The sequence below is a fragment of the Poecilia mexicana genome, unplaced genomic scaffold (genome assembly GCF_051168715.1).
Source record: "Poecilia mexicana isolate PSO_F unplaced genomic scaffold, ASM5116871v1 scaffold_15, whole genome shotgun sequence".
Lineage (NCBI taxonomy): Eukaryota > Metazoa > Chordata > Actinopteri > Cyprinodontiformes > Poeciliidae > Poecilia > Poecilia mexicana.
The window spans coordinates 11,568,656-11,596,424 of NW_028263384.1; the positions used below are offsets into that span (position 1 = coordinate 11,568,656).

Here is a 27,769-nt window from a genome sequence, read left to right on the forward strand (position 1 = left end):
TTTTATTTATTTTTTTCTTTGGACAATGTTTCGGTCCTTCCTGTTGTGCGTGGTCGCAGCGTCGTTGCAGGCGGATGCGCAGATAACCAGCCGCTATGTTGTCGGATGCCCCTCCGTGTGCGACAAATCCATGTGTCCCCGTCTGCCTGCGGACTGCCCGGCGGGACAAGCCCTCGACGTCTGCCAGTGCTGCACGGTGTGCGCGTCCGGCGAGGGGGAGGCGTGCGGCGGCGGCGGCAAACTCGGCGACCCGACGTGCGGAGACGGGCTGGAGTGCTCCGTGTCCGGCGGGGTGGCGTACAGCGTGACGGTGCGCAGGAGAAGCAAGAGCGGGATCTGCGCGTGCAAGACCACGGAGCCGGTGTGCGGGAGCGACGGGGTGTCTTACCGGAGTATCTGCGAGCTGAAGAGGGTGAGCCGGCGGGCGCAGAAGCTGCAGCAGCCACCTGTTCTCCTCATTCAGCGGGGAGCCTGCGGGAAAGGTGAGTCTGTGTTTAAGGTTGAGAGGATTTTTTTTTTTTTTTTTTTTTGTCGTTGCTCCGGTGATAGAGTTCAGGTTTGATCATTTTTGATGTTTGTGTCTCACACTTATTAAAAACCCACGCTGAGTTTTTGTTTTTCAGAAAATCTTCTTTTGTATTATACTGAATAAATGTTTTGATATGGGTGACACAGTCACACAGAAGGCTTTTGACTTGGCAGATGTCCAGCAGATGGTCATCATATACACCTTTTACAGGCCACAAAAGGTCACTGCTAACTGGGGTCTGTATTCAACCATAGTAATAGAAAGTTGAGTGGAAGGATGAACTGTGGTAGAAAGACATGTAGAAGTAACACGGATTCAAGTGACTGAAGGGGGTCGGGGGGGGAGGATTCACAAGATGAGAACCTTACCTGGAGTCAGAGCTTCATCAGCCAACACAGACATGCTGCATCTCCGATGTTAATAAGCCTCTCTTGAACCTGAGGTAACATCAAAGGTGTTTTTTTTTTCTCATTGCTTCGAAGTTTTATTTTCAAATGAAAGTAAGTTTTGCATTTCATTCGAATATCAGGTTCCCAAGTTGTGGAAATCCTAGAGAATCTGCCTGCTGATGTGGATCATGGTCATGTAGATGAACTGAGTCCAACCTTCTGAGTTGAGGTTTTTTTTTTTGCCACTATCTTGTCAGTACAATCTTCTACCAAGAAGTTTCAGGGTGTTTCATGTTTCCTTCTGCTGGCAAGGCTTATGGAGTTGTTAATTTTTATTTCCCTCTCTGGACTTACAACCAAATGTACCAATACCTGGTATTATATCACTTTACTTCAATAGTCAGCAAACTGGTTTGTCCTAAACCTCATGTCCATGCAAGCATTGAGTGCTGACACTTATCCAAAATATTTTTTTTGTACTGATCCTGTCAGAAGGTACAACTGTTTTTTTTTTTTTCCATAAAAAAAATAACACAAATAAACTACTGACAGCATACGTAATGAATGCATATTAACACAAGTTTCACCTTTTGAGTAGAATGACTCAAACAAATGAACTTTTCGATGACGTTCTAATTGACTGACATCCATTCATGCTGTACCTCTGCAGTCTGCTCCCTACCAGGTGTTCGCCCTGACCCTTCAGGTCTCACTGGACTGATCTGATGTTTTCTGACAGGTCTGAAGTTTATCCAGATGTTGTAGCTCAGAGCAGCGCACAATATCCGTGTGTCTTGGACAACAAAAGCCGCCATTCAACCGGCTGTTCCCTCTTGTTCCCAACAGAATTGTCCTCAATCTGAGGACTCTCTTCGCTTTTGTATGACTGGATGAAGTCATGCGCTGCGCCGCTGATGTAAAGCTTGATGCGTACCCAGTAAAGTCACCTTGTGAGCACGATTGGCGTGATTTCTTGCAGGCCAATCTCCTGGCCAGTGTGATTTAGTTGATTAGAAAGGAATTCTTAAGAGCGGATAAAAATACATTTGGAACGATACTGACGTGATTGTTGTAGAGCTCGCCGTTTTCCCGACAGATCTGTGCTTTGTCAAAGCATTTCACTCTAATCGCAGCACTTCTACAATAAACTTACATCATTCTCCTGGAGCAATTCAATCCATCTAAGAAAAACAAGCAGGTTATTCATCATCATCATCAGTGTGGTATGTGCCTATCTTAAAACATGACTTGAAACACTCAGGAAGGAGGAGTGATCACACACATTCAAGGCTGCAGGTGTTAAAGATACAGTGCGTCGCCTTTGGTTTCGGTGTGTATTTATCCTGCATACTGCTTTTGGAAGTGGGCACTTAAAAACATATCAGTGAAACGCTTCAGCACCTGCTGCCTCAAAGGCCTGAAACCTCCATCAGAGCTTTTGGAAACTTATATTCCCCCCCAGAATCAAACCTCCAACTGCTTCCTCCTTCTCGTTTTGCTCTCTCTCTCCCTGTCCCTCCCTCCCAGTCTGTTTCTTTTGTCACTCGTAAATCACACACAAGTTGTCACGTGGAGGAATTCCTGGACCTGACTCAAAGCCACGAGTCCTCCTCTGTCGAGGACAGCTTAAAACAGGCAGGAGACTCAAGAGGAAAACACCAAATTAGCAGCCCACACATTTAAAGGAAAGGTTTTTATTTGTGCATCTGGAAAAAAAAAAGAAAAGAACGTGAAGGCGCAGTTTAAGGGCAGACTGCATCACCGCATTGGGCTGTAAGTTTTGGTAGCAACTTAAAGGGTTACTGTAAGTCATTCCCAGGCAGCTAACCATGCCTGAAACAGACTGCGGTGGTGAGTTCTCACTAAATCCCATCCAGGACAAAAAAAAAAGTTTCTTTTTCTTCAGAAAAAGCAAGTCATATTTTCAGTGCTAATGTCCGAACTTTACAACATTGCTGCCTTAAACGCACTCTGTTTCATAGTATTTCTAGCGTTGGTTGTGCTGGAGGCGGCACATTAAAGAAACTCAACCCCTCTCTGAGGACACTGACCGTACCCCTGCGAAACCTGGCCCCACATTAAGAAAACATGTGCAAGTACAGTAACAGTTGCATGATCTCACTATGCGTCTGAACAGTAATGGCCTCGATTAAACAAGCACTTTGTTTTGGCAATGAGAACTAGGTCATGATATTGCCTCGACCCTTTTGGATTCAGTAGATAAATATCCTCTTTTTTAATTTATTTTTTTTTTTTTAGGCTGTTGGAAGTCGGTAAGGCTTTATTGGTTGTGAAAGACAAGATGGAGATGAGTCTAGGAGAATTTTATACCTGCAGCATCTAGATGTCCATGAGTCTTCAGGTTTATCTCTGAACTGCATGTCAAGTCTTGAGGAGCGGCTGAGCAGTTAAAAAATACGTGTGTAATTGTGTGAGCATTCAGATTTTGATTGCAGTGCTATGACGATAATAATAACGTAGACGCTTTAAGCAAACGAAAAAAAAAAAAACAACAAAGTAGTTTATGGCAGACGATCCACCAGACTATTCCCACCTTCTTTCCCAGCTGATGCTGCAGAGCGCACTCTGTGACTCCGGCTGCTGAGATTTGCTGAATGTGCACATTTTTTTCCTGAACTTGTCTTAGCTTTGCAGAATATTAGAGCGTCGTTCTCTGACTTCTGTCTGTATCGTTACGACGGTCTGTCTCGGCTCCTGTTTTTGTGTTCTACTCATCTGTTTTCTTACTTGCTTCGATAGTGTCTCTCCTGCTGCTTTGCCAATGTCTGTTTGCTTAACCCCATACTTAGCTGCATACAGATACAAAGAAGACAATTTGGGTGTGATAACCTATTATCTTAGAATAGCAGCTTTATTGCACCAAAATTTGAACAAAGTTTACAAGTTGAATTGTTCAAGACAATACCCAATCGATCCCATCTGGAATGTGATAATAAAAAAGTTCACTAAGGACGGACTGTGAGTCATTTCAGCAGATTGTATGGTTGCATGTTGTGGAGCAGGAAACATTGGCCATTAGCTACAAAATCTTTTTTTTTTCTTTCTCAAACTGGTGGTCCGCGGACGCCCCCTGGTGGTACTGCATGCAAACAACCGTTTATTTGCCGCGATGCGAGCTCAAAGTGTGACGCTACAGTTAGCTCACCAAAGGATTGTGTTTAGAAATAACAGTGGATAAGTGCCTTGGAAAGGACCGGGCCACTAAAAATAAAGCCTGAAGATATCAGTGGAACGTTTCAGAGGGTGAGGTGAAAAACTTTTGTTTTTGAACTCCACAATACATAGCATATAGCAAGTCTGTGGCTGTGCTGAGTGTGATATGACAGACTATTTATGTTGGGCTATCAACCAGCTGAAAGAAAATGTTTGTTTTTGACAACGTAACTCTATTCTATTTTTCTCTTATTACACTTCTAAATTACAAATCTCCCCAAAAAGGCTATTGGTGACCACATTGGATAGCTTAGGATCCACATTTTCATAATCTGTAAATAACTATGGTTTTGTTGTGGCCAGTCACATTTGCAAAACAGCGCCACCCTTCACATTTGGAGTAACAAAGACAACGAGTTAAAAGACTGATATCTTCAGCATACTGAAGATATTGTGTGTCATTGTCTGTGAGTGTTTGTTAAACTGGTCTTCAGGCTGAAAAAGTTTAAGAAGCACTGATCTAAGCTGATCAGCAGACTTCCAGAAGTCTGATGTTTTTATACGCACCTCTCTTTGAATACTATAAATGATCCAATAAACCCAATGAGCAGCTAGTCACACTTGTTCAATCCCCTGTCTCTTTATTCTTAAATGACTTTCACAATGTGATCAATTCATTTTCTATTTAAACCACCTTTATTCTCCCTCCAAGTTGCTATGGAAGGAACTTGGAGGTGTGTACGCTTCTCTAAATCCCATTAGTAGTCCATCACACGTCGCTCTCTGCACAAGGAGCCTGAACATGCCATGTTTTTTATTTTCTTCTTTCGTTTTGAGAGCATCGACTGTTTCAGCTGCTTGATGAGATCATTTTGGCACAGACGGCGCCAAGAATTACAAGAAAAAAAGGCTTCTTAGTCCTCAGCTATGAGCATGATGAGGTTGCAGCATTGACATGACACCAGCTTGGCCAGACCTCTTTCTAATTCTGAAATGACAGAGTCCGCAGGTGTTTCACGCCACACATCACAGACAAGCTGGCACTCCTGCCTGAAGATATGACCCAAATTCTCTGCATAAATTTCGTTTTGATCATTCAATCACATCTAAGAGATGGAGGGTAACCAATCTTCAGAGCTGGAGATGGACACCTTTGCTCTATCAGGACTGGTCTCATCTTATAGTCACTGTTGGTTCTCTATAGATCCCCAAAGATATCTTACCTTTAATTTTGTTTTTTTTTTTTGCTTTCAAAAATCTTGTCATATCTGCTCTGTGGATAAGAAAACACAATAAGAACCAAAGAAACCAACTAGAAGAAGAAAAACAGACCAAGGCAAAGAAGGGTTATATGACCTATCAGTAAACTACAAGAAGAGTTGTTTTGGATGCCGGACACATGGGTGCCAACACCCACTGACCTATGGAGTAATGAGCCCAGACTCATTGTAACCCAGTTCGATAATCCTGATACTTGAGGAGCAGCCTTGAAATCTTGCCAGCGTTCTTTTTAAAAGCAACTACTTGGAGCTGGATGATTTATAATGATGATCTGTTTGCCCGTAACCAGATGATAGTTGGTATTTTAGCTCTTTTATTCCCTAAATCAAAGAGAGATGAGACGACCTCTAAGCCAGGTTTTCATAAATGTATGTTTTTCTTTTTGGCATAAATGTTGCTCTTCCGAGTTTCATGTTCCGTACGCGGGCAGAGTTGATGTCTTTGAACTTGATAACCTTTGCCAATTTGTTCTTACCTTTCAAAATGGTTTACTGAGTTTTATGTAAATAACAGAATGATATGTAGAACCACATTTTGCATTAAATTTCCTGTTTGTGCTTAGTTTGCATGAAATGGAAGGTAAAAGCAAATTACCATCAAGGTACATTCAGTTACCCATTTGTCAAAAACAATTTTAGTACATCAGCAGCGTCCGTCATAGCTTACCCTGGATTTTGTGTGTGTGTGTGTGTGTGTTTTTTTTTTGTTGTACCTCAGATGTGTTTTCTCATGTTGTAGTGAATTTCGCTGCTCATTTTCAGTTTTTGGCATGCCAGTGCGGAGTGTTTACTTCTCCAGGTCAGCTGCTGCCCTTCCGTCTGACATTTCGACGCTTTGTTTGTGCATGTGCGTTGCCTGCAGTCAGAACTCGTGCCCTTTAATTTAACTGGTGATTTGTTAAAATTGACCTGGAAGGTGAGAATGAACGGCCGTCTGATTCAGTGTTTACTCTGTCATGGACTGGCAGCCTGTGACCTGCCTTTCTCCTTTGAGCGCCAGCTGGTAAAAACCAAAAAAAAAAAAAACATACATTAAACTAATTATGTTTTCCACCGCGATAAAAAAAAACAAAAAAAAAAAAACAAAATGTCTGAGTTAACGTGTTGGGACTTTATTTTGACTGTCATACCACTACTTCTGCTTGTCTATTTGTACTTAAGTACAAATAGACAAGCAGAAGAGTGCAGGTGGAACCAATTAGGAAGAGGCAGGAAGTCTTGAACGGTTTTCAAAACAAAATCCCCCCCAAAAAATCATGACGTTGAACCAAAACCAAGTGAAATGTTCTGGTGAACGGCACGGAATGGTGTGCAGATCTGAGAGTCGTTTTGGGTTTGTGTGCATAAATAAGCTAAAAGAGCTAAACTGGGTCTTCGTGTGGACGAAGAAGCTGCTTCTGTGTGTAAGTGCCAGTAAAACACCGGGTGAACATGGGAAAACAAGCCGAGACCTTGAACTGGGACCTTTTTGTGGTTGTAGTATGCACCAGTGGGAGGTGTAATGGATAGACCCAGCTGTGAGGATAGTGAGCCCTGCGTTTGTTTTTTGTTTGTTTGTTTTTTTGCAATGTTTAGCAAACAAAAACAAAACAAAAAAAAACTTGGATGTTTATATAAGGAAATTTCTTAAATGTGTCTTAATGCTTTCCTGACTTTTAACACCTTCACCAACTCCAGAAACAACCTTCCACCCATCTGATTGTTGTTAGTGGACGCTTAACTTTATGTGACTCTTTTATTAGCAGTCACCAAATGTCTCCATATGACTTCCATATGGGCGACGGGGGTGAGTCTTTTCTCACAACAAGTCAGAGCAGATCGTTCCTCTTTACGTGGAAGGGGTATTATGCAATCTGAGTCATGTCTGTGTGTCTGCAAAGCCTCGCGTACCGTTTCCTTTACTTCACTTTATGTCTGAATCTGTACGGTACTGAGGGCCTCCAACCATCTCTCACATTAGAGACAATTAGCATAAAAATTGTTGTTTTTTTAAAACCTGTGGTAACTTTTAGACTGTCTGTGTGACTCAGATCACCCTGAAATTGACTTTAGCTGGTCTTTTGGACCGGCTACATCATTGGTCATCTAAGGAAAGACATTTTAGCCAATTATTCTTTGGAAAACAGCTCAAACTCAGTCCAGTGAGCATTTAGTGCATCTATTCATGTAAAACTTTGTTCTGTCCACAGCTTAGAAAGTTGACTGCGGCCTGGACGTTGACTGGATGACTCGGATACTTTGAATATGCTTCGATCTAAACCATTCTATTGGCTTTTATTCATCTCCAGTCATCCACCCATCAACGTTTTTATTTGATTTGCCATTTCTGATGAAGTAAATCTTTCTCACAGCACGACCTTGCTTTCATTGTGGGGACTGTGAGTTCAAGGTGATTTTCTGACACATCGCATTTTTGTGCATAGTACAAATGTTCCAGAGCACCGTCTGAATCCCTGTGACATTTTCTTCTGCTAAATCTGAGAATGTCTTTGTAGACTATATTTATAATAACGCGTTGAACTGGAAGGAACCGGGAGTCTTTTACTGGGGGTTATAAAAACGAGATGAGTTCCGACCAATGGGGCTTCTCGTGGTAACATTAATCCCTTCCAAGGCGACCACAAACCTCCCAGGTCTGAAGCGAGGAGGGGGAGAATGACTCCAGTCTTTCCATTACCTTCCTTTAATGTAGCGGTGAGAAGCAGCCCGGCATTTATCACAATTAATACTCTATTTATAGTTCGAAAAGGGGGGAAAAAAAGTTTAGAGGTTTTCAAGAAAGCAATTCCTGTTTGTAAAAGGTGTAAATGTACCATTCTAGTTCAAGTGAAGAATACTTATGGAGTTCACCCTCTGAAATTCATGCTTCCCTCAGGACGCGTCTTTAGTACTCTGTCGACCCCCTTGACTTTGTCATTGCGTCACACGGTGCTTTACATTTCTGTTTTTGCATGAAATGTCTTAAAGCTTCAATAAATTGTAAGGAGATGTGCTTCCTGACAGCCGGGAAGGATTCGGGGATCATATGAAGACACCGTCGTCGTCGTCGTCCCCCCTCCTGTGGGTTGATAAATGTTTTCGTTCTGTATAATTTAGTGGCATTCCTTTTCGCCGAGATGGTTTGCATTCCCACCCAGCGCTGGCGTAACTGCACCTCGAGCGAAAAGTGTCCTCGTTTCTTAAGCTCAATTAATGATATCCCAGGGCTCACGGGTGCCTTTGACTTTTCCTCTCAGATCATCATGGCTGAAAATTGGCCTCATGAGAGAAACAAGAAAAAAGAACGGTTCCAGCTACGTGGCATGAAAAAAGGGGGGTTTAGGAACAAAAGGATGAAAAGCTCAGAGGAAACGATGAGTTTTGTTTAAACTTTCATCTCGGAGGGGGTTAATTACCAGGTCAGAATTTCCTAACCGGCCTAAAGCTGGATACGTGATCCAGTTCATTCCAAAGCAGTCATTTCTTATGTTTGTAACCAAACACTGGAAATGAGCATGAATGCCAGAGCTGACCTAGACAGTATGACCCTCAGAAGTGTCATCTCTTTTTTTTTTTTTTCCCACCCTGTTTTGATAAAACCTTTTTTCTTTTTAAGTGTGAGTTTTCTATTCTCACACGACTCTGTGAGACTCTTACATCATGCACTATATTTGGTGAATGGATTATTTATTTTGCCAGTCTGACATCTTTTGTGTGTGTGTGTGTGTGTGTGTGTGTGTGTGTGTGTGCGCGCAGCTCAGGACAATCCAGACAGCCCGAGGCACAAATACAACTTCATCGCCGACGTGGTGGAGAAAATCGCTCCCTCTGTGGTTCACATTGAACTTTTCCGCAAGTATGTACAAGCTGTGCATCTGAACGTGTTTTTCTGTGAGTGTGGGAAAGTGGTGCAGACTAAAATTTCCTTTCGTTTCTCCAGATTTTGCCTGTCTGTCTGTAACATCTCAAAAGTTTCCTGTCAAAGTTGCCTGCAAAGTGTTTCAATTAGACCTCGTCTGTCAGACGCCTTCTTATTCTCACTGGCGTACCTTTGCGTTGCCTAACTTTTAGTTGTTGATATACAGATATGCATCTAGAGACTGACTGATGACCAGAGCTGTAGACGTTTAGCAGAGCTTCTCAGTGTTTGAAAACATAGTTATAATCAAAATAGTAATGTGTGCAAAATCACAATCGTAAATTGTTACTGGCATGCAGTATTTGATACCTTTATGTTTGAAACTCTGCCAATAATATAGATTTGGTTGGGTTTAGGTTGTTCTTGATCTCCTATCATGATATGTCTGGGTCTCAGAGTTAAGGGGGAAAGCAACGTTGTTAAGACAAAAACAAAAGACGAGACAGAGCAAATTTTTTTTGGTAATTAGCTATACGCAATGTCGTTGCAATTTTCAGGAAATAATATGTTGTCCTAAGATCATGCAGGTATAACCTCCTGCTCGGTTTAGGAAACTTGCTCTTTTTCATCACAACACCTCCACAAAGGTCTATCAGGTTGCTCTGGAAATTACCCACTTCTGTATGGATTTGGTTCTGAGGGGGAAAAAAACGTCAAAATTGACCATTTTTGAAATGAGCGAGGTGAGTAAGACTCCATACGTAAACTGTATCTTAAATAATATCTCAAGAACGCTTGAAAAACTATTCAGCATGTTGCTTCCTGTAGTTCTCAGAGACAGACTGGAAACAGCTAGAAGCATTGGACATCGGAAATCAGACACAAATCTCTTCTCTTCTTCTCTTATTTTACATTCAGAGTACAGAAAAAACACTCCCGAACTGACGCGTTTTATTTGTTGTTCTGCAAGCGAAGAGTTTTTCTTCCCCCTCTGTCCTCCTCTGTCCCTCTCCAGGATGACTTACTCCAAGCGGGAGGTCGCTGTGGCCAGTGGCTCCGGTTTCGTCGTGTCAGAAGACGGCCAGATTGTGACCAATGCCCACGTCGTGGCCAATAAACACAGAGTGAAAGTGGAGCTAAAGAGCGGCGCCTCCTACGACGCCAAAATCAAAGACGTGGACGAGAAGTCAGACATAGCCCTCATCAAGATTGATGTACCGGTCAGTGCAAGTCTTACACAAAAGGAGGGTGGAGAGAGAGAGAGTCATGCTGTTATGACTCAGCCTTAATAGAAGGTTTTTGCTTTTATATGTTTTGGTTTCGTTTTGGTCAATTTGGGCAGAATCTCCTCGAGGAGATCTGGTGAAAAATGTGTGTCTTTACTAAGGAGATACAGAGGGATTGCTCAGGATTGTTGAAATGACATTTTGTTATTAGGTGCTGTATATTACCTGTAGTACAGTGTGTCCCTCTTTTGGCGTCCTCTGGTATCTAGGGGATGAAGCGAACAGGTTTTGCAAGAAGGAAAAGAAGGTCTATGTCCTTAAAACTACTCCAGTCTCAAAAACATCACAGCGTCAAACATCAAATTTTATGATCCTTTGAAGCGTCGCCGTGGTCTAGGCTGGTTATTTACAGTGAAATCGGTGTAGGTTTAAAAAGGTGCGAGTTTCACACAGGGAGATCACAGGCGGCGCACCGCTTCCTGACAGCACAATGCAAAAGTGAAGATTGTTTAAAGGTAAGCGATAGTATAAATTGCATTTATTGTTTTGCAACATTCGAGCACCACATTCACGCCTCCATTCATTTCAATCTTGTGGAAGCAGCTAATTTGGATTTGCACTAGTTTGACAGCATATATTTAAGGGAGCTGCACAGAACAAGGTCAAAACTTTCCCCCCCATTTCCTCTAATTCACCTGCCAAAAACGTGCCTCAAAATTTAAGATCCCCGGACTTGAGGTATATATAAAAACGCCGTAAATCTTACCGATCATTCTAGGTGCAAGAGATGCAAAGTGAGAATGCAGGTGCAGCCTGACCAAGTTCAAATCCTGCCTGTGCTCAGAGTCAAGCTGCAAGAACAACACAGATACAAACCGGCTCATCTCACGAGAAACGGGTGGAGACTATCGCTTACCACTGACTGAAAGGGTTTGCGTAAAAAGAAAAGACTACACTTTCACCACAGTCCATCTGTTTGTCGCATTTTCTCTCCCTCTTTCCGCATGTCCCCCCGTCTCCGTCTTTATTTCGCCGTCTGGTGGACAAGAGGAATCCATGTTGGACGTTAATCATAGTCAGTCCTGTGAAGGAATGCGGGGCAGAAAGCCAAGGCCTATTGACTGAGTCGTAGCTGGGGGATGAGTGCATTATGAGGCTCGCTCTCATAGCTGGATGACACGGCTGAAAGGATGTTCACGACAGGAACACAATGCGTTTTACACGAGGTCTTAAGTGATGCTGAGCAATTTTTGCTTTTTTTTAAAGCCAACGGTGTGGGCAAAGGCTGCAGAAGAACATTGCAGTGGCAGACGCTTTGTGTTTGTTCATTCTTTGATAAAAGCTGATCCATCCATTGATGACAAGCTGTTCCTGGTTCTCTGGGGGCTTCCCCGCCTGCTTACCCCACATCTTCATGAGTGCTGACTCAGCAGTGACAAATACTCTTAGACACGGTGACATGATTGCATTAATGCAGGAGTCCTTGTTTGTACGATGCATGCAGAAACATTTTCCGGAATACCAAAGGTAGAAGTACTTAGTTTTTGTTAGTTAAGTTAATTATCCTTTGAATCAACAGCTTACGAAGAAAAAGTGAAGCTTTATCACATATATAAATGTTTTCAAGGTGCTGGCATGACTAAAAGAAGCTTCTGAGGGCTTCATTTTTTCCAGAGCTGTATAGTATATTAAAATGAGACCTTGCCGAGAAGACATGTTGCTACAAGCTACAACATTGACATCATAATATTAGCCTGCAATTATGCTCAATTCTTATCTCCTTTCTGTTCTCCATCTGGGATTTCTCCTATTGAGCTTGATTTCTTCTGTTGAACGTCAACTGGAACAATCAGCGAACAGAAGGAAGAGTTGCGAAGGATGACGTCGATTTCCTGCGCTGTTTTAGATTTGTACTTTGCCACTGTTGTAGTTTTAGCAACAGCAGTGGAAGAAGTGAACAAAGCAGTTCAGTCCTTGTTGGCCACGCTTCCAAATAACGAGTGATTAAAGTTGCCGCTTGAGGAATGCTTGAGATATTTTATTGCTTTCACAAAATGTCGCCCAGCTTGGCATTTCTCCCTTCGCAGCAGAGGATTGTTGTTTTTACAATTTCCGGTAAGCTTCATAGGGTCAAATTACACGCATCGCCGGCAAACGTTGGGCAAAGTTCACGCCTCCAGAAAGCAAACGTTTCTCAATAGCTGAGGAGCCAGAACCTTCTGTCCAAAACCGTGCAGAGCAAGAAAGTAGTTTTTACCAGGCCATCAAAAATATATTGACAAAATAAAACATTCAAGAGTCAACATAATACAGCCTTATTAAATGACAGGACATGGAGTTCCTCCAGGTGGGTTAGATGCTAATGCTTTCTAGAAACCAGCTAAGGCTTCTGCTTCAGGTCCAATCAGCTTCTTCCAGGTGGAAAGAATCGCCAGTGTTGGCGCACAGCGTTGCTGGTCGCTCCGAGACCGGAAAGCTTTCCAGATGAGTGGCAGTCTTTTCTTCTTTCTTACTTGCTTGCTTTATCTTGCTGAGAGATCAAAGAATGTTATATTAATATCACATTAAGTGAGGAAAAAAATGCTTAGAGTGATTTATTGTGGTACATACAAATGTATTTTGCAGAATATGACATTTTATTTATAGTAGGCTATAAACAAGGGCTTATTTATAGCCACCATACCCTTGATGTAGGAAATGATTTCACCCTCATATGATTTCTTCTGTATTTAAAGTGTTAGTCATTGTGTGAAGTCTGCATGGGTCGTAAACACACAGACAGTCTCACAAGACCTGTGGTGTCTGTGAGAAGACCACATGATTTAGACATGAATAGCATTTCTACTAATGTGGGAAGAAAAACTTGTGTTTGATATTTGGAGCAAGTGAAAGTTAATACCTGGACAAATTAGAGAATGGTTTGATTATAATAAGAGGGAAGGAGGGCCAGCAAAGCTGTCATTAACTTTAAAAGGGTAAACGGTCTCACCCAGACCAGACCTGACGTGTCGCAGTGTTTTTATTCAAGTGAAGACCTGGGAGTGTTTACTTCTTTTAAGTAACTCCAGCCTTGGGCTGTAAATGGGGAAACTGCAAGACGTTTTCCTCAACTTCTCAAATTTGCGCCTTCATAAGAAATATGGCGTTTTTATCTGACACAGTTAAGCTACTGACAGCTAAGTCAGGTTTAGTTTGTTTATGAAAGAAAAATCGAGGAGCCATACATTTTTTTTTTCATAAGAAGTTGAGAGACTTGGCAAAAAAAAAAAAAAAAAATTACCCAGATTTTTTTTACTAACGCGAATGAAAAGTAAAACTGTTTGTGTAAAAAATGCTAGTACTTGAGGATCTGCAGTATACCAAAGTACAAAAGTAGAAAACTATTTTCACCTTTTATGATATATTTTGACAATCTTGCAAAGCAAAACAAAAAAGTTCTTGGTGCATAAAGTGGAAGAGTTCTCTTTTTTTAAATTTTTGCTCACAACTTGCTCCAAAAATTTTTGAATGCCAGAACTTTGTGTTCTCCATTTGGGATTTGGCTCAATATGTACTGAAGAGTTCTCTTAAACACTGTCTGTCATGATCCATGTTTCTGTGTATTTATTCTAAGGTTTTTCTGTGTTCAGTTTCTGTCCTGTGAGTCTCTGTTGTTTCTGCGTTTTCCCCGTTGATTGCTTCCCAGGTGTGTCTCATTCCTTGATTACCCTCCCTGTGTATTTAGTCCCACCTGTTGTCTTTGTCTCTTGTCGGATCCTTGTCGAACGTCGTTTATCTGCCTGCCATCACAGTTGAACTGTAAAGTCTTGTGTTGGTTTAGTTCTCTTATTCAGACCTCAGTTTTTCAGTCGCTACCGGTAATTAGCTGTGTGCTAACTCTCTGCCGTGCCGCCTGTGTTGGACTGTGCTTGAGCTCTCTTTATTAAATCTGTTAATATTTTTCTACACATCACAGATCGTGGTTCCACTGCATGCAATTCAGTTTCTCTTTTAATTGTGACTTTTGCACCACGACATTATTGATACATGTAGGAGAAACGGCCCATTTTGACAATGCGAAGAGTAGAATGCTCTGTTTAGTTTTAAATGTTGGAGTAAAAATAAGTTGTCTGAGAATTAGATGCTCTAGTAATGTACATATACCTTAAAATTAAAAAAAAAAAGTAAAACTGCAAAGTGTTTGTACTTTGTTGCTTCCCACCTCTAGAACTTAACACTGTTAACACAAACACTTTTTTAAAAATAAGCTGTAAAGACACAAATAACTGCCATCAGAAAGACAATAAATGTAACAGTGAAGCAATGCATTATTAAATGAGCTTTTTGTCCAAACATCTAAATGGAAACTTTCCCACAGTTTGGGTTCTAAAACGGATAACTAGCAATCCACAGAATGATGTGAAACGAGGAGCAACAGAGAAGACCTTTGTTATATTTGCTACTTCAGTTTGAAGAGGCTGGAAAAAGTTTATCATGATGTAGTTGAAGGAATCCAGATGCTAATCCCTATTCTCAATGGTAAGACTTATAAAATTACACAGATATCAGAATAAGTCCAAATATTCACCCCTGTGGCATTGCGCATGTCAGGCACAGAAAACCAGTTGTCATATAAAACCTTCAACTAGATAAGAAAGAGATGATCATCCAAAGATCTATACTTGAACATCTTCTAATAATGGCCAAAAGAGGGATTTGTCATGATTAAAATTTTGTAGAATCTTAGTGACCCTGAGAAATACTTTATTAAAGTTGACTAAGTTAAAAAGAAGGTATCTATAGCTTGTTGCATGCTTTTAAATCCGGTCTCATGTTGAACAGTCATATACAGATGGACGTTTCAAAGTGTCATCTGAAGACGTTCACTCTGAAATATCTGGTTTCGAGAATTATGCTTCATTTGGTTTTGACCTTTTGGCCACAGTTCTCCATGCTGCAGTTGGTTTTCCACTCTCACTCTCACTCTTTGCTTTTCTGGGCAAAAAACACAGAAACTCAAGTTCTGGTGTAAAATGCAGCCTTTTCTCAATGTTATCGTTCTATTTAAAAAAAAAGAAGAAGGAACTGTAAATCATTCCTAATGGAATATTCTCCAGTTTGAGTCATGATCATAAATTAAATTTTTTATGACTTCTGATTGGTGGTCAGAGAAATGATGGAGAGCATTTTAATCTGCGAAGATGACGGACGCCGTGAAATTTATGGAAACCAAGAGAGAAACTGGCAGATAAGTGAAAGCAGCTCTCGCTAAGAACAATTTATCTGATTTATGTTTCTTTTTTGTCCTTTTCTGTTAGAACTTTCTTAACAATGGAACGCTTTGTCCAACAACTGCAAAACGAAAACTGCAAAACGGAGCACCGAAGAAATCAGTTTTCTTTTTCTATTGTTCTTTGCTCCTAATTCCAGCTCTCACACTTTATCATTTACAAAAAGTAAAACGCTATTTGCTGTCAACATCAGGACTCGACAGGCAGCCAAAGATAATCAATAAAACCATACATCACTTTACGAGTGAGAGGCTTTAAAAAGTTTCCTCTGACGGGAATCAGTTTTCCTCCCCACTTTTTCTCTTTGCATTTCATCGGAGTTTATTGGTAGCAGATCTTAGTCTGTTCTTGGGGTTGTGGTCTACCCCTCAACTCTGGGGAATGCATTAGTCAGTGTACGGCAGCTGGAAATTCAGAAGAGAAGGGAAGAGGGGAAGTGCTGCATTCACTTGTTCCTGTGGAGAGGGTTTTCTTTGGCGGGGGCGGGGGGGGAGAGCATGGAAAACAGAAAAAAAGAGGCAACCCTGTGGATGGAAAGTAGATCCATACATCTGAAAAGATCGGTAAGCTGATGGGTCAACTGCAGCTGTGTGTGATTGCAGAAAAATTAAGTCGCCGGTAATGGAAAATCAACTTCGGTGTGCTCTACATAACAAAGGTTATGAGCAGTCAGTGTGTTACAGTCGGTAGACAAACAAATCAGGAGGATTTAGTGAACCCATTCAGCGGTGAATTTCCTCCATCTAACTGATTTCAGTGCCGTTTAAACTCCTGTTAGGTATTTTTTTTACACCTCTTGACTTTTGCACAAGGGAGTCTGTTCGTACCGTCGTCACTTATCTCGGCAAAGCGACATCCAGGCGGACGCGTGTCTGTGCACGCACAAGGCTGGGAAACACTTTCTGTCACAAATCTGCTGAATCCCACAGACTCCCCAAAAAACATAGTAAACGAGATCACAAGAGAGAATGTGCTTATGTGGAGAAAAGAGCATGTACGACGCTGAACACACTGTTTGCCATGGAGTCTCCATAAAACACGGCTAGACACTATCTTCATACCGACCAGTTAGTTTTCTGTTTTACGGTCGGGAAGGTGAACGTGGAGTTTTCGACTCTCCACTCGGATGCTAACTGGAACCATGTGTCTTGGTGAGACGAGGGGGGGAAAAAAATTATCTATCTTAGCCATAAATGCGCCACTGTGGGTTTGGTGAGAAACAAAGGATCAATATAAGCAAAAGCACATCATGACCACTATTAAAGACAATGAAGGAGGGGCTTTTTGTTTTTAATGCTCCCGCCATCAAACGGTGCCGATAAAGTGATTTGATGGGGTGATTTTTAACAGTGCTGCACAATAACGTTGAATTTTTTTAACGGAGTTTATGCTTCTCATTTGAACCTTCCTTCTCTTATATGGAATTTGGATGTGCATTTTCAAAAATGAATGCTCCATCTGTCAAGAAGGCATTGTGACAATATATAAAAAAAACACATAATTCCTTCTTCTATCTCTAGGCATTGGTAACAGTAAATGAGTTAATACCTCAAGATTAACTCTAAAAATCAGGCAAGACAAAAGAAAGTGCTCGTATTCCTCTGAAACAATCGCACTGTTTGTATTTCCCATCGCTACGCCACTAAAGAGTCTCAAACCATTCTCCCTGGGAAATTTGCCTGGTGCTGGTTTGGATGGGCCGTCTCTTGGAATATGCACAGTATGCCTTTGTGTCTGTGTTTATGTGCAGAGAAGAAGGAGGGGAAAAGTGTCCCGTTGCAGCTATTTTCTTCTAAGTCTATCTGTCTTTTTTATCAGCAACGCCGAGGTAAACGTTTCCGCTTTCAGATGCCGTTTCATCTATTGGCCTTTGATGATCAGCGGCGACAAACAAATTCGGTCTTTTTTATGTGTTCGTGGCTGCTGGCAGCAAGGAGATGAGTTCTTCAGAGTCACTGCAGGTCGACCTTCACTAAAGAGGCATTAAATCTTTGTCCTCCTCTCCAGATTCATCCTTTCCTCTTCAGCTGAAACGGTTCCCATGCTCACAGATGCCATTAGTTGGGGACATATCCAAGAGAAATGAAGACGTGCATAAACGCGGGCGCACGCACAAATTTTTGCTGCTTGGTCTTTGTACACTTTGTCTTGGCCTACTTTCTGGCTTTTCCAGAACTGATTTCCAGGCGTGTTGGATGGAGCGCAGCGCTGCCCGAAGCGCTCTCAGCTTACTGGTCGATGACGTCACTTTTAGACGCTCCACAACCACTTAAAACCAAACGGGCAGTGAGTTACTTTAGCTTTTCAACTAGATGAACGAACCCTCGGTGCGTCCTCAGACGTTAAGGCTAGAACAGTAAACTGCCCATTATGTCTTTACATTTTCCTTGAAAGGAGCCAGACATTTTTGTAATCTTTTGAAGTGGTCTTAGTTGGTCGTTCTTTAGGCTGTGTGAACATTTTTACGCGCTTCTCTTCCCATGTTGGGTGCTTTTCCACTCATTTTCAGCCTAGTTCTTGTACCTGTTTACTTGACTGTGGAAAATGGGTGAATACAATTATGGCTTGGGGATTAAAAAACTATTAGTGGCAAATAAATAAATTTTTTTAAGGATGCCTTCTAGGGAAAAAACCCACATAGACTAAATACAGAACCGGAGAGAGGCATCATCCTTCTTTTGTGTGCCACGTTTTAAGCTAAGAGCTCGTTTGGAATCACCTTTTTGGCCTTAAAGTAACATTTTCTGTCGGATAAACTGAGGTTTTCTTTCATATGTTTCATAAATTCAGCTAAGGAAATATGGATACATCGTGACAGGTTGACGGGGGACAACACTGGTTCTGGATATACCCCCATTTTATAACCATGTTACCAGTTTGCATCCATTAACAAACTAAACTTAGCACAGACAGGAAAAAAATGTGTATTTAGTTCATTATTTCTTTGTAACAGAGCCAAGTTCCACTGGAAAACTTGTTTGTTTCCCTTTAAGTTATGCTAAAGGAAAGACAGATGTGAGTTGAGCAGCTAACGTAAGTTGTGCCCATGGAAAACTTGTCAAATGATTGGCACTATTCTATTGGCTCTTGTTTGGTGTTTGGTGTTTTTGAAGGATGACGGGTCAGAGGCCTGTATCAAACCAAAATAGCAACAAGCAGCCATCTGATAGTAGATATTCTTTAATTAGAGTCGCATTGCTTCATTTCCTTAGGACAGACTGGATAAGTAAATAAAAAGATTCTTGGATTTAGGAGCATTGGGTACAAAACGTCCCCAATGCACGGTTGATACCAAACTGCTTTTCATTCCCCATTGCTTTAGGATACTTTATAGGATCTAAACTATGAGAAAACTGCAATAAAAGTACTAAATTGCGAAGAGGCAAAGGAGAGAAGCCCAACAAAATGCTCAAACGTATAATTGAAAACTTTTTCCCGATTTGCTACGATGTTGTGTAGGCATGCGAGAGATTCTCTAGAATGCGTCAGCCATAGTGATGCTTTTAGAAAAGATCAGCACACATAACTTAATTCATGCATTTTATTACCTATTTATGGTGGTTTTGTTTTGTTTTATGGAGATGCAGTACAGATGTGCAGACGTTCATTAAGTGAAATTTAAAGACTGTTTATGAGGAAACCCTCTAATGGCCATGTAGCAATCCTTTAATCGGCGGCGAAAAATTTGCTGAAGATGAATAAGAACAAAAGTCCCAAAGCTTTCACATGTCAGAAGGTTGATGTTTGTCCCTCTGAGCAGCAGTGACCATACCCTGTTTATTTCCTTTCCTGAAATCAAAGTCTCCTCAAGAACTTTTTCTCAAGCATTGCTTGTGCCCAAGCTTAAGCAAACACAACCACAGAGTTGTCATAAAACTGAAATCAAAAGCTCCTAAAGTCCTTTCTTTTTTTTTAACCTCACTTGTTCCCAAACTCAAGCAAACGTAACCACAGAGCTGTCATAAAACCAAACAAAATGTTCAACGGTGTTAAACGGTTTTGAGGTTCCGCTAAATGACATCAGCCCCTCCCCACCCGCTCCCCTCAGCACGAAGAGCCGCATGTTGCTTTTTAATTTACCTATTCGGTCCATTTTCTCCTGACTTCAAATCCTGTTTGGGTCCCACAGCTGAAAGCGTTGCAACCTGAGGTCACCGGCTCTCACAGACTAAGCAGTTTCAGAAACATGTAAATAAAGCACGTAAGAGAGAAATGGACCACATTCGCTGTCTCCCTGAGGAAAACAAACACTTCGGCCGTCATCTCCTCTCGTTATTGTGATCTGTGCAGCTCGAGATCTCTGCGGCGCCTGGCCAGAAACAAGACACCCCTGACTCCCCTTTGGGCTTTGGCTGCAGAGCTACAGCCTCGCAAGAATCCCGGACATGTGTTTGCTCTTAGAAGAACTGAGAACCTCCTCAGCAACATATGAAAACCATAGCGGTTTCCGCACTGGTGTCAGCAAGGATATGGTTTCACCCTATGCAAAGCCAGCAACTTCTCTGTGTAGCAAGAAAAAAACAAAACAAAAAAAAAAACCTTTAGGGTTGACTTAGTTGATGCCTTAGTTCTTCTTCGTGTAAGGACTACACTTTGTCTAGTAACTGTACTAAACTTGCACAAACAAGCGTGCGTTCAGACAAATGTGAGCCATAAAGACATCACAAGACAAATGCACACATTTTCTCTTAATCTCTCCTTTGGCGCCATTCGGCCCGATCTTCTGATCGTTAACTGGATGTGTGTTGCACAAGCATGCTGGATCCTGTCCCACTTTATGCTAAATAGCTCAGCCCTGAGGGCATGAGATCAGAACTCAGCAGGTGAAACCCTGCACCTTACTTCACTTATGATTTTTCCTTTAAGGTAGATCTCATAAAAATATGGTCTTTGCCTTTAAGTCAGTGAAAAAAACCCACTTTGGTAGGTAGAGTTGAACTTATAACCAGTTTGGATTATGTACTGACACAACTAGAATTTTTGTGGGTTTTTTTGTTTTTTTTTACAGTTTTCTGACTGTACACCTCAGCAGTGCCAAGTTTGTGGGCTTTTATCACATGACTCCATCTGGTTGGTCTTCTAGGTGAACTTTTCCTTTCTTTAAATGATGGAAACACAGCCATGCGAAAAGGTATTTGTTTTGTGCTTTTTTTCGGTCACGTTTTTGTTCCACTGTGTTTCAGTTCATAAAGTACATTTTAAGACCATGCAGTAGGGTTTATATTATTTGTTACTGAGGGAAAAGGGAAGCTTGTGGATGGCTAAAAAAAAATAAATTAAGTTGCTGAGATACAACTTCCTAAAGGGTATTTCCCCAATTTATTAATAGAGATGTCTGCATGTGTAACGTTAACGCACTGTGGATTGGAGAAAATACATTCTGACTTGTCTTGTTGGTCCAGTCGATGATACTGTAGGATCATTTGACACTTTATGAAAATGTTAAACCGTATCATTTAAAACTTTATATGAGATGAATGCCCATAATGAGTGGCTCTTCTCACCAGAGCTGCTTTTTTCGAAACCTAAATGTTTCCAAAGGGAAAATTTCTAATGTCAATTTGCTGAAAAATCCTAACGGGCCGTTTTGTCGAAAACCATTCAACGTGAATCAAACAAAACTGTGAAAGCCTTGTTTTTCTCACATCCTCACTCTACTGTCGTGCGGTTTTGTGCCCTTCCCTCTACCTAGCCCCCCTCCTTTCCTTTAAATGCGGTCACAGTGAAGCACCAGTGTGTCGGACCCTCCATTTGAAATAGCAGGGTGAGTCACTTGGGTAGCCAGGACAGAAGACCTCGCATGCCCAGATGAGTTTCCACAAGTCCTTCCAGATCGTCAACTTGCAAGAATTGCTGAGTGATACGTAAGCTAAGGTGTCCTTTGCGACACCGAGGGGTCTGCAGGTCTGGTTTGTTTTGCAGTCACATGGACTCGGTCTGCTCGTCAGCCGGCTTCTGCATTTTACACTCCTGTATGTGCTCGATTTTTCAGAATGTAGTGTGACTCTGCGTGGGTGATTCTGTACCTCTGCGAGCCGCAAACAGTTTGTATTTATTTACAGCTTCACATCCTACTGTGAAGGACCAAAGTCAAGACAGCAGCAGTCGCTATTACACAACCAGAATCATGTTATGATAATCAGGAGAGCTGGGTGTTGAATGTCTTAGCAGAGACTCAAACACATGTTTTTCTTTTATTAGAGGTGTAGGTTTTATGAATTACATAAAATAAGTTAGTAAAAGTTAATAAAAAATGATACATGTTTATCTGAGTTGGCTTATCACAAATATAGAACTCATATATGCAACAACAACATGGTTTTCTTGTGATAATATTGGTAAGCTTGAGAATCATTTTGGACATTTCAAAGTCATTCTTGTGTAATTTGCATTTTCTGAGGCAGATTTGTGTCATTTATCTGCTTTGCATTGTGGGAGGATTGAGTTCCAGGTAGCATAGACAATATGACAGCACTGTAGGCTTCTTGAATTTCTGTTGTGTTTTATTGGTTCATTTTCTTACTTTTGCGGTCTGTGGCTCAGAATTAAAATGAAAGTAAGAAAAAAAAATAATAATTTCGTGAGGTCTGATTTTGAGGGTACCAAGTTATAAGAATGTAAATCTGAGAATCGAGCCGTCTCTGCGAATTTAATACAAGTTCCTCCTTCTTGCGTCTTTAGGGAAAACCTCTAGTGTCCTGAATCGACTGGCCTGTAAAAATCAGAGGTTAACGTCGTTTTTATTTTGTGTCATTTGGAAACATCAGTCAGACTCCGTTTTCAAGCCAACAAGCATGCTTCTAATTGTGATCGTTTATACTGTAGTTCCAGTTGTTTGGCATGGATGTCATTTTCCCCTGTGGTGCCGAGGAAGTAATTGTTTTGTGTGGGAGCACAGCCCCTGCAGCAGAGCGTGGGGTTGTGTTTAGACGACTTGTGGTTTCAGCTGTAATTATTCAAGCTGTCCACTCATAAAACACACGATCATGGGAAGTCTGAGGCACACCAGAGGGACGGCAGTGGATGCATCGAGGAGCTTCAGATTTCCTTTCAGATCGCTGCGTCTTACAAAAGTTTTGAAATTATGCTTTTGTTTGTTTGACTGGTGTATGGCGATACATCAGTCATTAAAACACAATAGAGCAACTTCTTTCATGTCTGTTCAAAGTGGGGGTTTTTTCCCCTACAAATGGAGACTTGACAACAGACGATGCTGAATCATATGCTGTCGGCGTTGGTCCCAAAAAGCAAATGTCATTGAACGGATTGAAATGACTTTGAGTGCCATTAAGCTTTGGAAGAACTTTGCTCTTAACTGAGCAGCTATTTACAGCTATTAAACTTAAATTGAGGGTAGATTAGCTGACTCCATCATACAAATGGATAATGACTCAGAGGATGCTTCCTGTCTTTGTCAACAAAAACTCTCGTATATCCAGGGCTCATAATAATACCTTTGACTAAAACAGTACTGCAAAGTCAGACGGTATTTTAGGATTGTGAACTCTAGTCTTACAACATCCACTTACCCTCCTGTCAAATGTACATCATCATCATCATCATCAAAAAAAAAAAGATCCCAGAAATAAGTATGGTGCTATCCCTCCGTCTTTTCCACTTGCAGACCAAACTTCCTGTTCTGTTGTTGGGCCGTTCGTCTGACCTGAGGCCAGGGGAGTTTGTCGTCGCCATCGGCAGCCCGTTTTCTCTGCAGAACACGGTCACAACGGGGATCGTCAGTACCACTCAGCGGGGCGGCAGAGAGCTCGGTCTGCGTAACTCCGACATGGACTACATTCAGACGGACGCCATTATCAATGTAAATATGAAAAGACGTAGTTTTCTTTTTGTTTTCCTCCCATACACAGAAAATAAGCAAGTTGTCGCTTTTTGTTTGCAGTACGGTAACTCTGGAGGGCCTCTGGTAAATCTGGTAAGCCACTTTTTTTTTCTTCTTTTTTTTTTTTGTACATTGGCTGGATAAAGCCACGAGTTGAAATGCTAGAACCTTTTTTTTTTATCTTAGGATGGCGAAGTGATTGGGATCAATACGCTGAAAGTGACGGCTGGCATTTCCTTCGCCATTCCTTCGGACAAGATTCGACAGTTTTTGGCGGAGTCATATGACAGGCAGTCCAGAGGTGACACAATTCATCACACTTTCGTTGATGTTCTTCAGCTGACAAGATGACGCTCTGATGATAAAAGGGCGCCCGTTCATTTTATTTTTCCCTCTGCCACAAATACAGTGAAAGCAGAAGTCCTGTGTTCATGAAATGCATTAAAACACTTTTGCACCGGCTTTGATGTGCTCCTGCAGCTATCAAAGACGAGCAAGTTGGGGGTAATTTACCTCAACCGCACATCAGTCAAATTCCAACAACAATCAGGCCAGAGGAGATTGAAAAGTTCAGCGAAACAAATTGGAGACCAGCTGCAGGTGCTTCCTGCAGAACTAAGAGATGAAGAGTTTCTGTACATCCTTCATCTTACATATTGTTAGAGTTCTGTGTGTGGCCTACTTTACAGCTTCTGACTGCTTGGTTCCTCAGGATAAAGAAACAAGACGATCAAAATACATTTCAACACTTTTTAAAGGCGGATTACATGCCTGTGTGAGGCTGTTTAGATTTTTTTTTTTTAAGAATGTTTTTACGCAGTCATTATACACGTCATCTGTGTGTAAAATGGTTATGTGATCTGTGATCATCACATCTGTGATGATCATGGCGGTTTGTAGCAAGTACCTGGAAGTTAACAAATATGGATTGCGCATTTTTACAGTATAGATTTTTGTCGCAAATCTGTGTTTTTCTACGTATTTCTGTTCTCTTTACACACATTAACGTTTCTGTCACTCGTCCTCTGTGTTGTCCACTTTCAGGGAGAACAGATGCCAAAAAGAAATATATCGGAGTGAGGATGATGACTCTTACGCCGTCGTAAGTCTCCTTAGTTGCTTTGCACATTGCTACAAGTGTTTCGTATTTTAAATAAAACATTCATTTGAGAGAATTGGAGCAATTTGTTAACAAATTAGAGTTGTGTAGTGGTGATTGGATAAAGTTTTCCTCCCACTTCTCTTGCCCTCAGGTTAGCCAAGGACCTTAAAACTCGACATCGTGACTTCCCTGACATCACCTCAGGAGCCTATGTGATGGAGGTTATTGCAAAAACACCAGCTGCAATGTAAGAAACACCCTGGGCTTTTATGAATGTGAATGAATTCAGCCCCACAGAAGTCGCCCCTGCCTTGTTGCACAGTTCCTTTGACCTTTGTAAACAATACATGTTCAGCTAATTCCACTTATTTAACTCATCTCTCTCAGGCCCTTTGGTACCTGTGCCACAAGGCAGTGTGCAATTTCCCCTAAGTTTCTCACTTTTGTTAGACAGATAGCACTCCCACCTAACCTGGGATGCAAACTCATTGCGTACTCCAACATGCCTGAAGTGCTTGCCACTCCAATGCACTCCACACCCCCCACTCCCACTATCGCAGCCCACTCGGATCAGTTTGTACCGCAGATGCAGCGGGGTGGGCCACGGGAGACGCTGAGGTCAGCTGTTTCCTTTCGAGCCTCATGCTGGGAGGTTACTGGCTGCACTGCGGTTTCTCCGCGCCTGCTCGTCAGCCCACGACGGAGCAGCCCCTCTCCCGGAAGGCCCCGTCAGTGTTTACTCGCCGCTTAAATCATGCAGATTGCTGCAGGACAACGGCTCTGCGGTTATTTTTCCAGGGTTTCTTTTCTGTGCTCCTCTTTTGATCTCAATCTGTGTTGTGCTGGCTTGCGGCCCCTGGAAATCTTGACTGTGATGTGGAAAGCTTTCCGTTCGCCGAGAGCGGCTGAAAGTAATGAGGGCATTGCGTGATTGTTGTATATCACTGGGTTTTGTCGCCAATGAAGAGTGCAATGGGAGAGTATATATTGCTGTGGGTTAGCAGCTGATTTAGGCTGCTAACCCTGGCTTTTGATACCCCGCCAATCCTGCCCTAGTTATTATGTTTTTTGAAGTGGGGTGGGGGGTGGGGTGGGGGGGGTATTTAGCTTTAGGGGTCAGGAGGACTCAGGCAAGTCCCAAAGGGAGGAGGCCTAAAGACAGGACCACCACTGGCTAAGAGATTACATCTGCTATTTGGACTGGGAACGCCTTGGTGTCCCCAGTCCCAGAAGGACTGGAGGATTTAACTGGTTGATAGTCTGAAACTGATTGTCAGATATACAGCAGTTCAGTTCTGTGAATACCTTCGAGATCTGTTAGTGAACAAATGACATCACGAGTATCAATTTAGCAGAGAGGTCATCGATGAAGATGTGGAAAAGTTTAAAGCTTATGAGTTTAAAACGACATTCCAAACTTTGTAATTCTCACAAGGCACTGTTTGACACATCATCCATAAATGTAAAGAGAATGGAACAACCCCAAACCTAACAAGGCATGGCCAACCACCTGACCTGGCAGAGTGAACAAAAAGAGCATGTTAGATCAGCAGCCCAGAGGCCCTTGGTAACACTAGACGAACTGGAAAGAGCCACAGATGGAAGAATCTGTTGACGGATCAGTTGTTAGCCACAAAAAAAAAAAGAGACATAGTTGAGTCAAGTTCCTTTTTTTTAAGTTATTCACAAGTGACGTTTAAGGATGTGCCGTGGTCAGATGAGACCAAGTCAAACATTTTTGCCTGCATATATAAACATTTTGACCCAATTCTGCATATAACCCAGTGGTGCTTACGTCCAAAAGGGACGGGAAAGACAGGTCAAAGTTCAGAGGACGCTAAATGCAAGAGGCCTTTGTTAGACTCCCTGTTAAATACTCAATAGAAATGTTTTATTGTAAATACTGCAAAAGGTTCCTCTACTACATATTGACTCAGGGAATCTGAGATCAAAACTACACCACACTCTTTAGATTTTTATGAGCAAAAAAAAAAAAAAAAAACTTCTGTTGGTTTGGCCTCAAGTTTTATTTTTTTGACAAAAAAGCCAAACCTTAATTACCTGGAATAAAACTCTTTTGAAGTTCGTAGAGTGACTCAGCCAAGGTTAGCAGCTGGGCCTGTTTTTGCCAGTCTTATCTGCTGAGTTAAAAATAGCTTTAAACTTAATCTGGCTGTAAGATTTTTCTGTTTTGTCTGGTTTGTGCCCTGTAATGATGTACAGCTATCAGAAAATGACCGCATAGAGATAACAAGAAATTCAGGTGAGATGAAGCAGGAATACCCTTTTAACCATTTGTCCGCCTCAGTCTTGCCCAACAAAATATCACATCCCCCAACGCAGACAATCAGTTCTGTAAATGGAAACGTACGTTCTGTTCTAGCCAGCATGCGGTTGCAGCATTCGAAGCCCTCGATAAGTCTAAACCTCCCCATCTTTTCCTTCAGTGGCGGGCTCAAGGAACATGATGTCATCATCTCCATCAACGGCCAGAGGATTTCGACAGCGACCGACGTCAGCTCCGCCATCAAGAGTAATGACACCCTGAAGATAGTTGTACGCCGCGGCAACGAGGACGCCATCCTCACTGTTGTTCCAGTGGAGATTGACCCTTGACCCTTCACAAGGAGCTGGAGTTAGGTTTAACTTATCATCCAGAGGACCTTATATAGCGGGGACCTTCAGCTGACCCGCCCATCTGTGACTAAAGGCCCAGCGGCGCCACGCATCCATCCGGGGAAACTCCTGGCTGCGCCTTGAAAGGAACGACCGTACAGACGCTCTAAAAGCGGTGCTGTGCTTTTGTTTTTCTGCTTGTGTCTTCACTTTTAGCCCTTAATAATGCTTTTATCAATGCTACTACTGTTTGGTCAGAAACATAAAAGCTTGGTTATTATCTTATTATTTGTCTTTGTAACATGGACTGTAGCTCAGTGAGACCCGCTGCTTTTTTTTAAGCAGCGTCGAAACTCGCTGAGCAAATCTGATTTGTACAATTGTGTGTTGTTGTTTTTTTTAAGACTCCTTTATCAATGTACTGTACGATGTTGTTTTTAAATATGTGATGTATACGGAAATGAAAATAAAGGGTTTACCAACATTTGTTTTCACATTTGGCATG

The 27,769-nt window shown here is 41.8% G+C and overlaps 1 protein-coding gene across 2 annotated transcripts; it reads left to right on the plus strand.

Moving 5' to 3' along the window:
- On the plus strand, positions 1 to 27,760 carry htra1a (HtrA serine peptidase 1a). Of its 2 annotated transcripts, XM_014993263.2 has the most exons (9): positions 1 to 482; positions 9,108 to 9,207; positions 10,226 to 10,430; positions 23,331 to 23,525; positions 23,607 to 23,639; positions 23,733 to 23,847; positions 24,591 to 24,648; positions 24,800 to 24,895; positions 27,096 to 27,760. In XM_014993263.2, exons 1-9 carry the CDS (start codon positions 26 to 28, stop codon positions 27,262 to 27,264), a joined length of 1,428 nt encoding a protein of 475 aa, XP_014848749.1. In that variant the 5' UTR covers positions 1 to 25; the 3' UTR covers positions 27,265 to 27,760. The 2 variants fall into 2 exon arrangements, with proteins under 2 accessions (XP_014848749.1, XP_014848748.1); XM_014993262.2 differs by having other exon boundaries at positions 23,331 to 23,639.
- The last annotated feature ends 9 nt before the right edge of the window (positions 27,761 to 27,769 follow it).

Excerpts from the sequence above, each read along its gene's own strand:
- htra1a (XM_014993262.2), top strand. The coding sequence starts at position 26 with ATGTTTCGGTCCTTCCTGTTGTGCGTGGTCGCAGCGTCGTTGCAGGCG. Across the intron at positions 23,640-23,732 it reads GAGGGCCTCTGGTAAATCTG|GATGGCGAAGTGATTGGGAT; the intron begins GTAAGCCACTTT and ends TTTTTATCTTAG. Across the intron at positions 24,896-27,095 it reads GCAAAAACACCAGCTGCAAT|TGGCGGGCTCAAGGAACATG; the intron begins GTAAGAAACACC and ends CTTTTCCTTCAG.